The sequence below is a fragment of the Propithecus coquereli genome, unplaced genomic scaffold (assembly GCF_000956105.1).
Source record: "Propithecus coquereli isolate 6110/MARCELLA unplaced genomic scaffold, Pcoq_1.0 Scaffold7, whole genome shotgun sequence".
Taxonomy (NCBI): domain Eukaryota; kingdom Metazoa; phylum Chordata; class Mammalia; order Primates; family Indriidae; genus Propithecus; species Propithecus coquereli.
In genome coordinates this window covers 21,055,014-21,069,645 of record NW_012153062.1, presented here as the reverse complement: position 1 = coordinate 21,069,645, position 14,632 = coordinate 21,055,014, and the positions used below count along the sequence as shown (strand labels likewise).

General features: G+C 35.7%; 1 protein-coding gene across 1 annotated transcript in view; it reads right to left on the bottom strand.

Annotated features, from left to right (window-relative positions):
- Positions 1 to 10,416, bottom strand: part of ZZZ3 (zinc finger, ZZ-type containing 3) — an 88,276-nt gene extending 77,860 nt beyond the window's left edge. Inside the window, exons 1-3 of the mRNA XM_012661037.1 lie at positions 10,284 to 10,416; positions 10,142 to 10,207; positions 984 to 2,536 (exon numbers count right to left, since the gene is read on the bottom strand). Of these exons, the coding sequence (XP_012516491.1) occupies positions 984 to 2,485 (1,502 nt within the window). The 5' untranslated portion in view covers positions 2,486 to 2,536; positions 10,142 to 10,207; positions 10,284 to 10,416. The remainder of the gene's footprint in view (positions 1 to 983; positions 2,537 to 10,141; positions 10,208 to 10,283) is intronic.
- Between the last annotated feature and the right edge of the window lie 4,216 nt (positions 10,417 to 14,632).

The window sequence follows — 14,632 nt, the reverse complement described above, 5'->3', positions numbered from 1 at the left end:
AAAAACTGAAAAAAAATTCCTCAAAGTATTTTTGCACAGCGTATATGATCTGATTGCGGTATTAAGTTAAAAGACTATCCCGTGACAGTAAAGGTGATTAACTTAGAAGTCCGTCTTTTACTGCTGCTCATCATATTTATGATGAGTGCTATTTGTTACATTTCCTTTCAGGATTATTTAGACATAGCTCCAATTCATTTGTGTTACTGCCTAGAATATTTTAAAGGAAATCTAAGCAAAACTGTGAAGAATTTGGACGCAGAATTCTTTATTTTCAAAAACCCCTTTATAGCAAAGGTTGAGAGCCGATACCATTTTAAGCTACAGTCTTCCTTTATATTTAATATCAGAAAAAGCTGTGTCAAATGTTTTATGTAAACTATAGTGTAGTATATAGTGTAGACTAACTCTTGCTAATATGCTAATTACAACATACTGTCTTAGTGTTAACAGTAATATCTACTTCTCTAAGTCACAAAAATCAAAGATGTTGCATAAAGCACATTTTTAAAAAAAAATTTTCATTGGGAATTAAATATAACTAAGATAAAAGTAGATTTCTAGCCTACTAGATCTCCCATATCTAGACGTTGTCTAAGCACTTATTGATTGTTCTACACTATGTGGAACTATAAAAGTGTATTGTGATAACTCAAGATGTTTCCATTTTATAAATTAACTCAAATGGTATAAAACTTACTAAAAAACAAAAACACCACCAACCATGTCTTTTCTAATTGAAATGTGTGAAATACCAGAACTGGCAAGATCATAATGTCACAGAGAAGAGTAATAGAGTTTTAAAGTCTTTCGTTTTTCACAGCTTTCTTTTTTAAGATTTGAGAAAGTCATTATGTTAAACCTAAAATTTCAGCTAAAACATTAATTTTTAGCTGTAATACTATAAATGGACATTTATGGATACTGAAAACTTGGGGAATAATAAACAAAGCAGAAGTCATGGTTACCATATTTACACATACTCTTTGTTGTGTTTCAGTGCCACATGATCTGATTCAAAGTAATAAACATCAGGATCATCATCTTCCTCTTCTGTAATGTGCTGATTGGCACTCTCTTTGGCAGATGGCAAATGTCCACTATTGAGTCTTGCCTCTGAGGGTGGCATACTTAGTCCTTCACTTCCGTAATTTTGAGAGTCACAGCGTATCCCTTTTTCATTTTGAGAAATTTCATCAGGATTTGTAGGAGACTGACTTATGTTATCATTAACAGTCGCATTTGTTTCATTAAGACTAAGATTATTCTCCTCAAATTGTCCATTTTCTCTGCAAGGAGAACTGCTTTTAGTGGGACTGCCTCTGGTAGGGGCAGCCCTTCGTGGTGAGGTTCTCAGGGCATAACGATGTTCTTGAGGTTCCGATAAAGACATCATTTGAGCTGAAACACAGTCTAAAACTGAAGATGGTTCTGGTTCTCCAGAGACTGGCATACTCTCAAGACTTGTGTCCAGGTCGTTATTGGTGCTTTCATTACACTGCTCTTTTGAGGCACTGCTATCTCCCACCACATCTACTTCCTCCTCAGAATCCCTTAAAGATGACTGAATTTCAGAAAGGGGGCCTATAGCTGGCTCAGTAGTCAGCTGATTAACATGTTCCACCGGCAGGCAGGCAGTTACTACTTTGTGGTCCTCCAACTTGACCTGCACTTCTGAATTTGTGCAAGGCACGTTATGGTCTATATAACTGTCCTCCTTCCTACTGTCAAGGAACATTGAGGTTTGGGTATCCAAATCCCCATTTTCGGCTACTGATTTTTCCTGCAACACATAGGAACCAGTGCTATTTTGTTTAGTGTTCCCATCAGGCTGACAGTCATCACAGTTTATAACAGCTGAATCACTGTCATCGACACCATTGACAGCCAAATAGCCTGTGATTTCTTCAACTACTGCAGAATTAAGTGGCCCTTCCTCACTGACATTCACCTTTTTAATTTCCCTTTTCTCACAATCATCCAGTATAAGACATCGACAAGCTCGTTTAGTCCCTTGAAAATCTGCATCATTGTCCACTACTGTATTCCTCTGTTCTGATTCCTTGTCTGCTTTTATAGGTGAATCTTCTTCTGAACTGTTTGGTGCTTCAGATCTAAGACAACGCTTAATTCTTTTTAGAACTGGTGAAACAGGTTCCGTTTGCCTTCTCTCACAATTTTCTACAGCCTGCCTTTCTATGTTATCCTTTTCAGAAGAAGAAAGTCCTCTTTTCCTAGGGCTTACCCATGATTCTCGGGTACTCTGCTGTTTTAAATCAGTGGTTCTTCCATTATTATTTCCTTTCTGAATTTGCACAGGCTCCGGTCTCTTCTTTGGTGATCTTGATCGTACTTGAGAATGAGAAGAGATTTCTTCAGGGTGAGCAATGCTACGATTCCTTAAAGTTCTACCACAAAAAGATTCATCCAAGCCGTTTAAACCCACTGTTGATCTTGTAACACGAGTAGATCGGGAAGCAGCCATACTATGGCAAGTCCCTACAATACGGTCATCATGATCCACTCATTGGGAAACCTTCAAAAACGTAAACAAAATAATGAGAAAAAGGTAATAGTTAATATACCTAGAACAAAAGCATGAAACTATAACTTTTTAATCCAAGTATAGCCAATATTAATAAATTACAATAAAAATTATTTTATTAACATTTCCTATAATGGTATTAATGATAGCTAACAATTTCATGGCACTTAATATATTCCATGACTCTTTCTATATATTAACTCACTTAAGTCTCTCAACAATTCAGATAGATGCTACTATTATCCCTACTTTACAAATGAAGAAGGCAAGGACAGTTTGAGTAATCTGTCCAATGTCACAATGCTAGTAAGTGGTAGGACAGGGCTCTAGAGACCAAGCTCTTTACCTGCCTCTCTTATATCTGCCTCTCAAATAGGCACAAAGTACCCAAAAAAGATCTATCTTAAACATGTGATTTCATCTTGGTTATTAAAACAATACTCTTAAATTTATATAGCAGCTATCTTATAAAAACTATTCTCATCATTTCTCATATTTTCTCAAAACATTCCTGGGAGATAGACAGGCAAGCTCTCCTCTTTTTCATTCCCTCTTACAAAATGAGTTTCAGGTCAAATCCCTTGATAACAAACAATTTGGCATCCAAAAAATTCTGGTTGTAGTAGAATTTTTTGTAATGAAATTGACAGACAGAAATCACAATTCTAGCTTGCACTGGCTAAGAACAAAACAAACCAATGCCAAGCCTTCCAACTCTCTAGAAATAAAGCCATAAATTAGCAAGTGAAAGGAAGTATTCTAAAGAGGATAGAAGAAAATGGAAAAAAAGCCTCTGAAGCAAACATTTACACTTAAGAAATCATGAGTACACATATAATCCCACTCTTTCCTTCTCTGAACTCCTTTGTATGCCAGTTTTGATGCATGATTTGGGAGATGAACAGGTTTTCTGGTGTGGATGCTTGGCGTTTATAAGACAGAAACATGAGGGATACTGAAAAATGCCCAGATTAATCCATTTGGATAGACACTAAGTGATTTAGTGATGTTTTCCAAAGGTTCTCCCATGAAGCAGAATAAAGGAGTTGTAAACATTTCAAGTCTCTATTCCCCTGCTCCTCTTCTATTCAGCTATCACAAGATACTTTGCCACTGCCTAGCTTTGAACAGAGGACAGGATGGTTGTTAGAGAAAGAGGTCAGTGATGGCTGTAGTGCAAAGTTTCAAAATCCCCTTCCCCCTGCCTTTGGTCATCCTTCCAACAGCCTCCCTCCTCTCATATAACCCTCCAAATGCCATTCTATCCCCTTCTCTGAAAATCAAATACAATCTCTCCTTTCCTCATATATATCCTTTGCCTCAACTGAGTATCTAATAGTGGAAAGGTTAGAAGAAGTACAGAAGACAAGGCAAAATGCTACCACATACAAAAAAGGAACATTAAAGGAAATTGTCTCCCTTTGCCTGCAGACAATGAATTGAGAAAGTGCCCTGTAAAATATTTAAGTTGGCTGAATCTAGTTTTGTTTCAAAGTATGGCAAACTTTTAACTTTTAATTAACAACTTTTAAAAATCTGACAAAATTCTCAAAACCAGCCCTGGAATTAAAGCATGATTATTTGTTCAAGAGAATTTCATAGTAATAAAGTGAAAAATAACTACACAACAGCTATCAGAACTTACAAATACGTTTCTTACAGTAAACTTTTACTTGTTTTGGGATTCATTAAACGGACCTCTGACATGTAATTGTTTTTTGCTAATATCCTGTCATCAAGATTATAGTCTTTCTGTATTTATCCACAGGTAACAAACACTGGATGTCCCATAAATTTCCACTTTTGGTTGCAAAAAACTTAAATTTCAAATGATGTTTTAAAACAACACAAACTGAAAAATATTAAAAGCAATGTATTTGTTTCATGTACCCAAATCTGTAGCTCTCAAATTTGAAGATTCCTGATTTTTAAATATTAAATACATATGCCAATACACACACAAAAATGTAACAATAAGTTAATTTTATAAATTACTTACAAAATGTAACACAAGTATCTTAATGCTAATTTAATTATGTCCATAATTTATGATTCAAAATGAATACTAGCAAGAGTAATATTTTATAAACACACACACAAAAAAATCTGTTAATCTTTACTTTTTAAAATGCAATGGTAATTAAGGGCATATAAACCTCTTAAATGATTCTAATAACAGGGCTTCCTAGACCTTTTCTTTCCACACCAATCTGAATAAAAATCTCTGTCTTGCAGCACAAACTTCTCAAAAGAGACACTACTTTGGATGAAATAAATCTATTATTAGTAGCACTCAGATCCTCTAATAGAGTATATATAAAAATCAGTATAAAATACCACCTAATGAGGGCCTATTTTATTTCTTCATCATTCTAGTGATTAAAATATTAAAACACTGATTAATATGAAAGATTAAATATCAAAATACTGATTAATATAGTTTAATAAAGATTAAACTGCTGTTTCTTTTACTCCCTAAAAATGTTTTTATTTCATTCAACAACTACCATGAAGCCCAAGTTTTAGGATTTTCAAGTCCTGTACTACTGATCTGTATTTAAAGAGAACCTGTTTTTTGTTTTGTTTTGTTTGGGTTTTTTTTGAGACAGAGTCTCACTGTGTTGCCTAGGCTAGAGTGCCATGGCATCAAAACTCCTGGGCTCAAGCGATCCTCCTGCCTCAGCCTCCCAAGTAGGTGGGTTACAGGCATGCGCCACCATGCCCAGCTAATTTTTTCTATATATTTTTAGTTGTCCGATTAATTTCTTTCTATTTTTAGTAGAGACGGGGTCTCGCTCTTGCTCAGGCTGGTCTCAAACTCCTGAGCTCAAACAATCTGCCCGCCTCGGCCTCCCACAGTACTAGGATTACAGGCGTGAGCCAAAGAGAATCTGTTTTATACCAAGGATCCTTTTAGTGCCTTAAACTCTTGCAACGCAATCATGGGCATCTCCTGGAAGCTTGTTAGAAATGAAGAATACATCAGGCCCTGCCTCAGACGTACCTACCACTGAGTCAGATTTCCGGATGATTCATATGTACTGCCTTAGATCACTGCACTCAGACAGAATTCTAATAAAATAATAGTCATCAAGTTTCAAACTAAATGAGACCTATTTATACTCCCTTTAATTCCTTACTGGATCCTAATAATTAAAAATTTATAACTAAGGCCATGATCCCTCTGGCTAAGGAAGCACCAAACAGAGGACTATAAAAATCTCTTGCCCTGAAATTAACATGTTACATACACTTGAGGTAATAAACTGGTTTTAAAAAGTTTGTTTTTGTTTTTGTTTCTGAAACAGAGTCTTGCTCTGTTGCCCTGCCTAGAGTGCTGTGGCCTAGCTCACAGCAACCTCAAACTCCTGGGTTCAAGCAATCTTCCTGCCTCAGCCTCCCAGGTAGCTGGGACTACAGGCACATGCCACCACACCCAGCCAATTTTTTCTATTTTTAGTAGAGATGGGGTCTTGCTGTTGCTCAAGCTGGTCTCAGAACTCCTGATCTCAAGCAATCCTCCCATCTCAGCCTTCCAGAGTGCTAAGATTACAGGCCTGAGCCACTGTGCCTAATCTAAACAGGTTAAAATTAAGATTAGAGTTAAATAAAATTTTACCAGTCTTCCCTTTGATGATCTTTCCTTCTAATCTTTTTCTTCATATCTTTTTTATTTTGGATAGGCATACCAAAAGGCACATACTTTCTACAGTTAGCTAATAAACTAAGCATGAAATTCAACTAACAAAAAGGGACTAATGGCTAGGCCTGGTGGCTCATACCTGTAATTCTAGCACTCTGGGAGGCCAAGGCAGGAGGACTGCTTGAGCTCAGGAGTTTGAGACCAGCCTGAGCAAGAGCAAGACCCCATCTCCACTAAAAATAGAAAAATTAGCAGATGTCATGGCATGCACCTGCAGCCCCAGCTACTCGGGAGGCTGAGGGAGGAGGATCACTTCAGCCCAGGAGTTTGAGGTGCAATGAGCTATGATGACGTCACTGCACTCTACCGGGGTGACAGAGCAAGACTCTGTCTCCAATAAAAAGCGGGGGGGGGGGTGCAATTAAAAAGGTCTAGATTAGCCAGGTACAGAAGCATGCACCTGCAGTCCCAGCTACTCAGGAGGCTGAGGCTAGAGGATCACTTGACCCCAGGAGTTCTGGAATAGCCCGGGCAACACAGAGAAGACTCCGTCTCTTAAACAAACAAAAAAAAGTCTAGATTATCTCAACCAAGTCTCAACATTGTTTTGCCATGCTTAGCAAAGTATTATAGACCAAAGGAGTCGTTTTCCTCATTTTAGCTAAATAATACAAAGTTACTGAAGAATCCAATTAAGAGGTTTGGAGCACAAAATTATATTCCTGCCAAATATTAAGTTGCTAAGGGAATAGAAGTGAACTCATTTACAAACTATCTCAGAAAATACCCTTGCTGGTTAACTAAATAGGGGGTACACTGATAACCCTAGCCAGTGCCCATTTGGAAATAGAAATTCAATCATTCTAGTTTTAGAATTAGGTGAAATCATTAGTTAATATATTCATATGGACAAAACCCAATCTAATGAACAGAATGAAATTTTTCCTATATACTATCCACCAACTAATGAGTAGTGGGACTTTCTAGAATACAGAAGGAAGAGAAGTGATCAACCACTAAAAGTAACCAGACTTCCTTCCTCTCTTCTCCACCTTCACAAATTTTCATCCTACTGGAGGGTATATCTGAGATAGGCCAGTCAATCAAATTTCAGCCTCTGCATTCATAGTGAGCCCCAAATCCTACCCATAATTCCACATATCCTTATTTGCTGTTAAACTACCCTCCCCTAAATTTGAACCTACTGTTACCTAAATCTAACTACAGGATTATGAAACATTCTCTAAAATACAATCCACTATGTTTCAAATGATAAATTTCTAGCCCCTGTGATCGATCACATCTGTAGAACTGTATCAATAACAACTAAAAGGAATATGATTAAACAAAAAAGGCTCACCTAGTGATACACTGCTCCAGCTACTTACTTAAGAGAAAGAAATCTCAAAAAGATATTTCAAAGACCCTGGCTATAAGCTTTGCTCCTATTATCATCACCAAAGTGGTATATTTTATTTTAATTGAGAGGCTGGCAATCCTCCATCAACATCAATGTTCTAGTCGATACTGATTATATTTGGTTTTACTAAGTGACAATTTTTAGGAAACTAGTCATGATACCGGTATATAGTCAAATAGACAAACCAAAGTAAAAGGAAAAAGAGAATAAAAGCAACTGGGAAGTGTGACCAATACGATTACTTTCCTAGTTGTCTAGAACATAAACATGAAGTGTTTAATAATGTTCAGGCTATGCATGTCATATACTTCTTTTAAGACAAATTACTTTGGCTGTGCAATTATCACCATATCTATAAGGTTACAAGTAGAAGGGTAAAATCTGGGGACCACCCATGCAATTCAACTTCAGGTTCTTAATATTCACCTCTTTTAAGTCTGGGAACTCTATTATGTACTGTGTTATATAAAGGGGTTTCTTCTTTCTTTCCCATTAAGAGAAGTGGATATATGACAGATGACTGATAAATAGATAGAAGAAGTGAATGAATATACATTTAAGACAACTGGGAGCAAAGAGAAGTCAAGGAATTTCATAATGCCCTTTGAATCCAAAATACCTAAGGTATCAAAGATAGATTTAATGATCTAGAGATTCCAACATACTCAATCACTTCATTTATCCCCTTTTGGGAAAAAAGTGGGAAAATAGTTCATCCCTAACCCATACCCCATAGTTCTACATGCCTATAAACAGCCGGCCAGTCTATACAATTTTCCACAGAGGATGAAGTATAGAAAAGTAGCAACCCCCTCCCACCAGAAAAAAAAAAAAAAAATCAAACTACAGTTATCTTCACTACTGCAAAACTAAATAACTTACCTGTACAACCAAAGATCTATCATTGTGGTAATATTATCTCTTTTCCTTATATCCTGAAGGAGTTGGAGCTATGATCTAGAATAGAGCTTAAGCATCAGGGTTTCAGACTCTCAGCTTCAGCCATGGAGAATACTAGAACCTCCTAAATTCCTTTCATTAAAATAAAATAATAAAAAAAAAAGAATTAAAGAAGAAAATTAACTTATGCTAATAGATTTACTCCCTCTATAATAAGAGGAAATAGAATCTGTTCATAGTGATATCTTCGGTGCTTCCTGGTAAGTCTATAGCCTCAGGGATATTAAGAAGTTGGAATAGGATTTAGAAATCAACAAAAACAAACCAAAAAGAGCTTGAAATAAACCAAATCCTTACAACTACTCGGTATTAGGTTTGAGTCAAAATATGACTCAGTTCTTTTCTATAGTCTGCTCTAAGGCAATATTTTTTTGCTATGACCTAAAGATTGCCTTGATAAGATTTTTCATAACAGAATTTATAATCTCTTATCCTAGAAGACTTTCCAAATTTTGGACTTCAAGTATGCAAAACTGAACCACAAAAATCATTTAGGTTATGTATAGCAAAGAATCAACCAAGTCTTCTATACCTGCAGAATAACCTTGATGCTTATTAAAGCAGTAAAAGATTCAAAGGAAAAAGGAAATTTCTATTATTTTTGACATATGTATTTTCAACAAGGACAAAAACAATAAGAATTTTCTTGTTTTAGCACCTAGTTAGCCAGATATTTTAATTAATCTAATTATATTTCATTTCTTGGAACAGTCTGGTTAATTAAATTTTTACTTTACAATAATGTGTTATGATATCCTCTTCAGAGAATGTACAATCTGGCTAAATGGGTTATTATGAATGCCCATCTGGAAACAAGGAAGAATACCAGAAAAAAGACCAGCACATGTTTATGATGGAAATTGTCACTTTATTACAGCATTAAAGTAGATATGCTAAAAGTGACACTATCTTGGTGAAGTGTTACAATTTAAAGACTGATACAATTATAAAACCTTGTAAACTAAAGTTATTGTGTAGTAAAAATAGCTTAGTGTTTTAGTTAGAAGGGGAATAGGGTTAATATCTGTAGATGCAACCTCTCCCAAATATGCCTTATAAATTCTTTTAAAAGCACAAGGTAGGAAAATTACCTAAATATAGCCTTTTAATACTACAGTACATTAAAAAATGTTCTCAGTTAACATGGGAAGGGGAAGCACAGTAAAAACATGATCCTACATGAAGTAACCCCTGACTTGAAAATTCACTCTTCTTATAACAAAAACGCCAATTGACAACTCATTTGTACCCAACCCTGAAGCCTTTCACAAACATGGTAAAACATTACATTCTATAGCACGAGAAGGTGGTGGCAATCGTCAGAAGGAAAGAGGATCTACGATACAAAATGTGTCTCTGAGCATACACGGGTGTGCCCATTCTAACATTCTATCAAATTCCAATCAGCCACATTACTACCCTACCCCTATAGGGTTCCTATAGGGTATAGATGATGTTCCTGTAGGGTATAGATGATGTTGCTATAGTGAACCTATAGGAACATCATCTACTATGATATTTATCAGGCAAGGACACCTGCAACTATTGCTTTCACAGCAGAACTGATACTTACTGCTGAGTTCTACTGGCATTAAGAGAGACAGGATCCTGCAGACGTGTTTCTTAAAAGCCTGATACACTGAAAAAGAAACTTAAGTCAATTACTTCTAACTAAACCCCACGTGGCCTTAATTAAGATCACATTTTTTTCTTACCTTTTTAAAAGTGTTTCGCCTAGTATTTGATTCCCAATCGTCTGTATTTATCTGTCATCACTGTTAATGTCCATGTTACATTGAGACTTCAGGTATTAATTATTTATATGGTTGTACTAGCACAACTTGGTATCTGTGAAGGGAAACCACAATATAGTCACTATGGATGTGTTACTGTTTATAGATCCGTGGATAAAAGCAGTAATATTTCTGAACACTTATATAGCGCACTTCATTTCCTAATAAATCTCACAAACTATTCCTTACGTTTAATTGTGAAATACATGTTATCTTCAACAAACTGAGATCATTTGGTAACACAAATTCTTCTCAGAGAGTACTCACAAGTTTTCTAAATTTAATTCTAAATTAAAATTCTTACAAAGTTGAGAGTTCCTCAGATTCCTTTTCTTACTATCAATATAGATATATCTTATTTCCCAGAAGTCTGTAATTGCTCGACGTTAACAGAAAAGTACTTTCTTTGTGTTTTATAATACATTAAGGAATGAATCTATAATGCTTAAGAATGAAGTATAAAAAGATCATGACTTTAAATGTAACTTTAAAATATTTGATATATTTTGAAGTAATCTTTTCACTTTCGATTATCCCTCTATAGGCTAATTATCCCTCTGTTAAAGGTATTTTGGAAGTAAATAGAAAATAAACGTGATTTAAAAGAAATCAATGTAGCTGCACAAACATTCTTTAAAAGCACGCTTCTTAAAAACAAACTTGGTTGCTGATTACAAGTCTAAAAAAACACATCCATGTGCTTACAATGATGACAAAAAGCATTATATAAAACTTTAAGTCATCTTAGGCCAGTCGCGCTGGCTCATGCCTGTAATCCTAGCACTCTGGGAGGCCGAGGCGGGCAGATTATTTGAGCTCAGGAGTTCGAGACCAGCCTGAGCAAGAGCAAGACCCCATCTCTACTAAAAAAAATTTAGAAAGAAATTAGCTGGACAACTAAAATATATACATAGAAAAAATTAGCCAGGCATGGTGGCACACGCCTGTAGTCCAAGCTACTGGGGAGGCTGAGGCAGAAGGATCCCTTGAGCCCAGGAGTTTGAGGTTGCTGTGAGCTACGCTGACACCACAGCCCTCTAGCCCAGGCAACAGAGTGAGACTCTGCCTTAAAAAAAAAAATTTTAAGTCATTTAGTCATTTTAACCAGTTTATTAGTGAAAAAAATGAGCTACAAAAAAATGTTCATACATACAAAAAGAAGCCTATGTATGGTATTCTAAAATGATTCACCATGATGTGTCACTCCAAATTCTACACAATAAAAAGAAGGTAAAAATCTTAGAAAATGTAGATAACCTAATCCTACCAGTTTGGTGGATAAAATGTGTTATGGGAGTTGTCAACCCTTCAGGTATTCTCAGTGAAAAGTTTCATTAACAATACAGAGTTATTGAGAAATACCGGTATCTACCCTCAAACACAGTTCTCTATTTATTTGTTCTGAACCATTAAAAAATATCTTAATTAGCACCATAAAAAATTTAACAAAATATGAGACCAAAAACTATAAAAGCACTAAAAGAAAACATAGGGAAAACTCTTCTGGACACTGATCTCGGCAAAGAATTCAAGACTAAGACCTCAAAAGCACAGGCAACAAAAATAAAAATAGACAAATGCGGCCAGGCGCGGTGCCTCACGCCTGTAATCCTAGCACTCTGGGAGGCCGAGGCGGGTGGATTGTTTGAGCTCAGGAGTTCGAGACCACCCTGAGCAAGAGCGAGACCCCATCTCTACCAAAAATAGAAAGAAATTAATTGGACAGCTAAAAATATATAGAAAAAATTAGCCGGGCATGGTGGTGCATGCCTGTAGTCCCAGCTACTTGGGAGGCTGAGGCAGTAAAAATAGACAAATGGGACTTAATTAAACTAAAAAGCTTCTGCACAGCAAAAGCAATAATCAAAATAGTGAAAAGACAACATGTAAAATGGAAAAAAATATTTGCAAGCTACACATCTGACAGGGAAACTAATATTCAGAATTTACAAGGAACTCAAACAACTCAACAACAAAAAACAATAAAAAGTGGGCTAAGGGCACAAACAGATATTTTTCAAAAGACAAACAAATGGCCACCAAATATATAAGAAAATGCTGCTCATCACCAATCATCAGAGAAATGCAAATTAAAACCACAATGAGATATTATCTTATATCAATCAGAATGGCTATTATTAAAAAGACAAAAAATAACAGGTGTTGGCAAGGATGCAAATTGTCAACAGAAAAGAAGCTAAACTCTGTAAAATAACTTAAAGAGGTTTATTCTGAGCCAGATTTGATGACCATGGCACAGAGACATGACCCAGAAGCCTTAAGCAAGTGGACTGGCTGTGGCTGGGTTACAGTTTCGTTTTACACATTTCAGGGAGACAGGAATTACACGTGAAGTTGTAGGTGTACATTGATTTTGCCTGAAAAGATGGAACATCTCAAAGCAGGGGGCTTACGGGTTATAGGTGGGTTGAAATGAAGTTTTGTCCAAAGGCTTGAAATGTTTCAAGATAAATAAGGAAGTCTGTTAACCAGAGACAAGCCACTGGCCATATGCCCAGACTCAAGTGATTTGCCGTGTGGATTGAGGACCTGCAGGTGTGGTTTAAGCTTTGTTTTGCATAGCCTTAGGCCTGTTAAGGAGTTACAAAGGATATCTCCAAGAAGGCAGGGGAAAATGATGCGGCATGTCTGACCTCCCTTCTTATGGCTAGCAACTCAGTTGGCTGTTGGCCAAGAGAGGGTCCATTCAGTCAGGTGGGGAGGGGGTTAAGATTTTATTTTAGTACACAAGAGAAAAGGGAACTTTTATATACTGTTGGTGGCAATGTAAATTAGTACAACCTCTATGGAATATAGTATGGAGATTTCTCAAAGAACTAAAAATAGAACTACCCTTTGATCCAGCAATCCCACTACTGGGTATCTACCCAAAAGGAAAGAAATCACATCATAAAGATATCTGCATTGGTATGTTTAGCACAGCACTGTTCACAATACTGAAGATACGGAATCAACCTAAGTGTCCATCAACAGATGACTGGATAAAGAAAATGTGGTATATATACAGTCACAAAAAAGAATGAAATCATGTCTTCTGCAGCAACACAGATGGAACTGTAGGCCATTACCTTAAGTGAAACAACTCAGACACAGAAGGACAAATACCACAGGTTCTCACTTACAAGTGGGAGCTAAATTATGTTCACACATGGATGTAGAGTATGGAATCATCGGCAATGGAGATTTGGAAGGGTGAGGGGTGGGAGCAAGGTGGATGATGAGAAATTACTTAATGGATACATTATTTCAGTGATGAATATAGTAAAAATTCTTGCTTCACCACAATGCAATATATCCACGTAACAACATTACACTTGTACCCTATAAATTTATACAAATTAAAAAAAAAATTTAACACAGATCTAAGTATTCCTAAATTTAAAGGTTGTCACAACCTCTTTTGTAACAAGGAAATTAAACTAGCCAAAGCTCTTATAGCCCCTACATTGTGTTCATTTCATTTGCTATACATTTCAAATTTAAGCATTCAGCAACAATGCTATATGCTTTCTGAAGCACATACTTTGAATTATGAAAAGTTACAATAATTTTCTTCATTTGAATTATTTAACTATAGCAACTTATTTCCAGAAATTTTAAAAACTTAGCTAATTTGTCTTTTTAAAAGCAAGCAAAATGGAAAACAAACTATTTAAGTCCTATTCCTAAAGACTTTTTATTTATCCTTTAGTACAAAGTTTTGCTTATTTTCATGTACTAATAAAATTGTTGACTATTCAAACAGTCCAAAAGCAAACCCCAAAACCAATCTTCACTGAAAATAATTACTTTTCCTACTACTTGCAATCTAACTCTGGTACTACTGCGTTTAACAGATTAAAGAACTTCAGAGTCATAGCACACATATAATCACTTTAGAAGACTACCAAAAATTTCACTAGAAAATATTAGCAGTTTTAATGACATAGCAAAGTTATAAGACACACAATTTACTATAAAAATAAAACTGTGAAGTTCAAGCTACATGCAACCTAAATTATGAGACACTGCAAATTTTTTTTTAGTTTTATAAGAGCTTGGAAAAAATTCAGAAGAAAGGTTATACTATAGACTCATATTCAGTACCTGATTCTTCAGTTGTTACAAGTGAAAATACTAAATATGTGCACTATACAATGATTTTAAAAGAAAGAGATATTCAATGTCAGTTGTAAAAAGCATTAAGATAATGGTCAAAGACAGAAACATCCTTCCTAGACAATTAACCTTTCACAGTTACTTGCTATAAA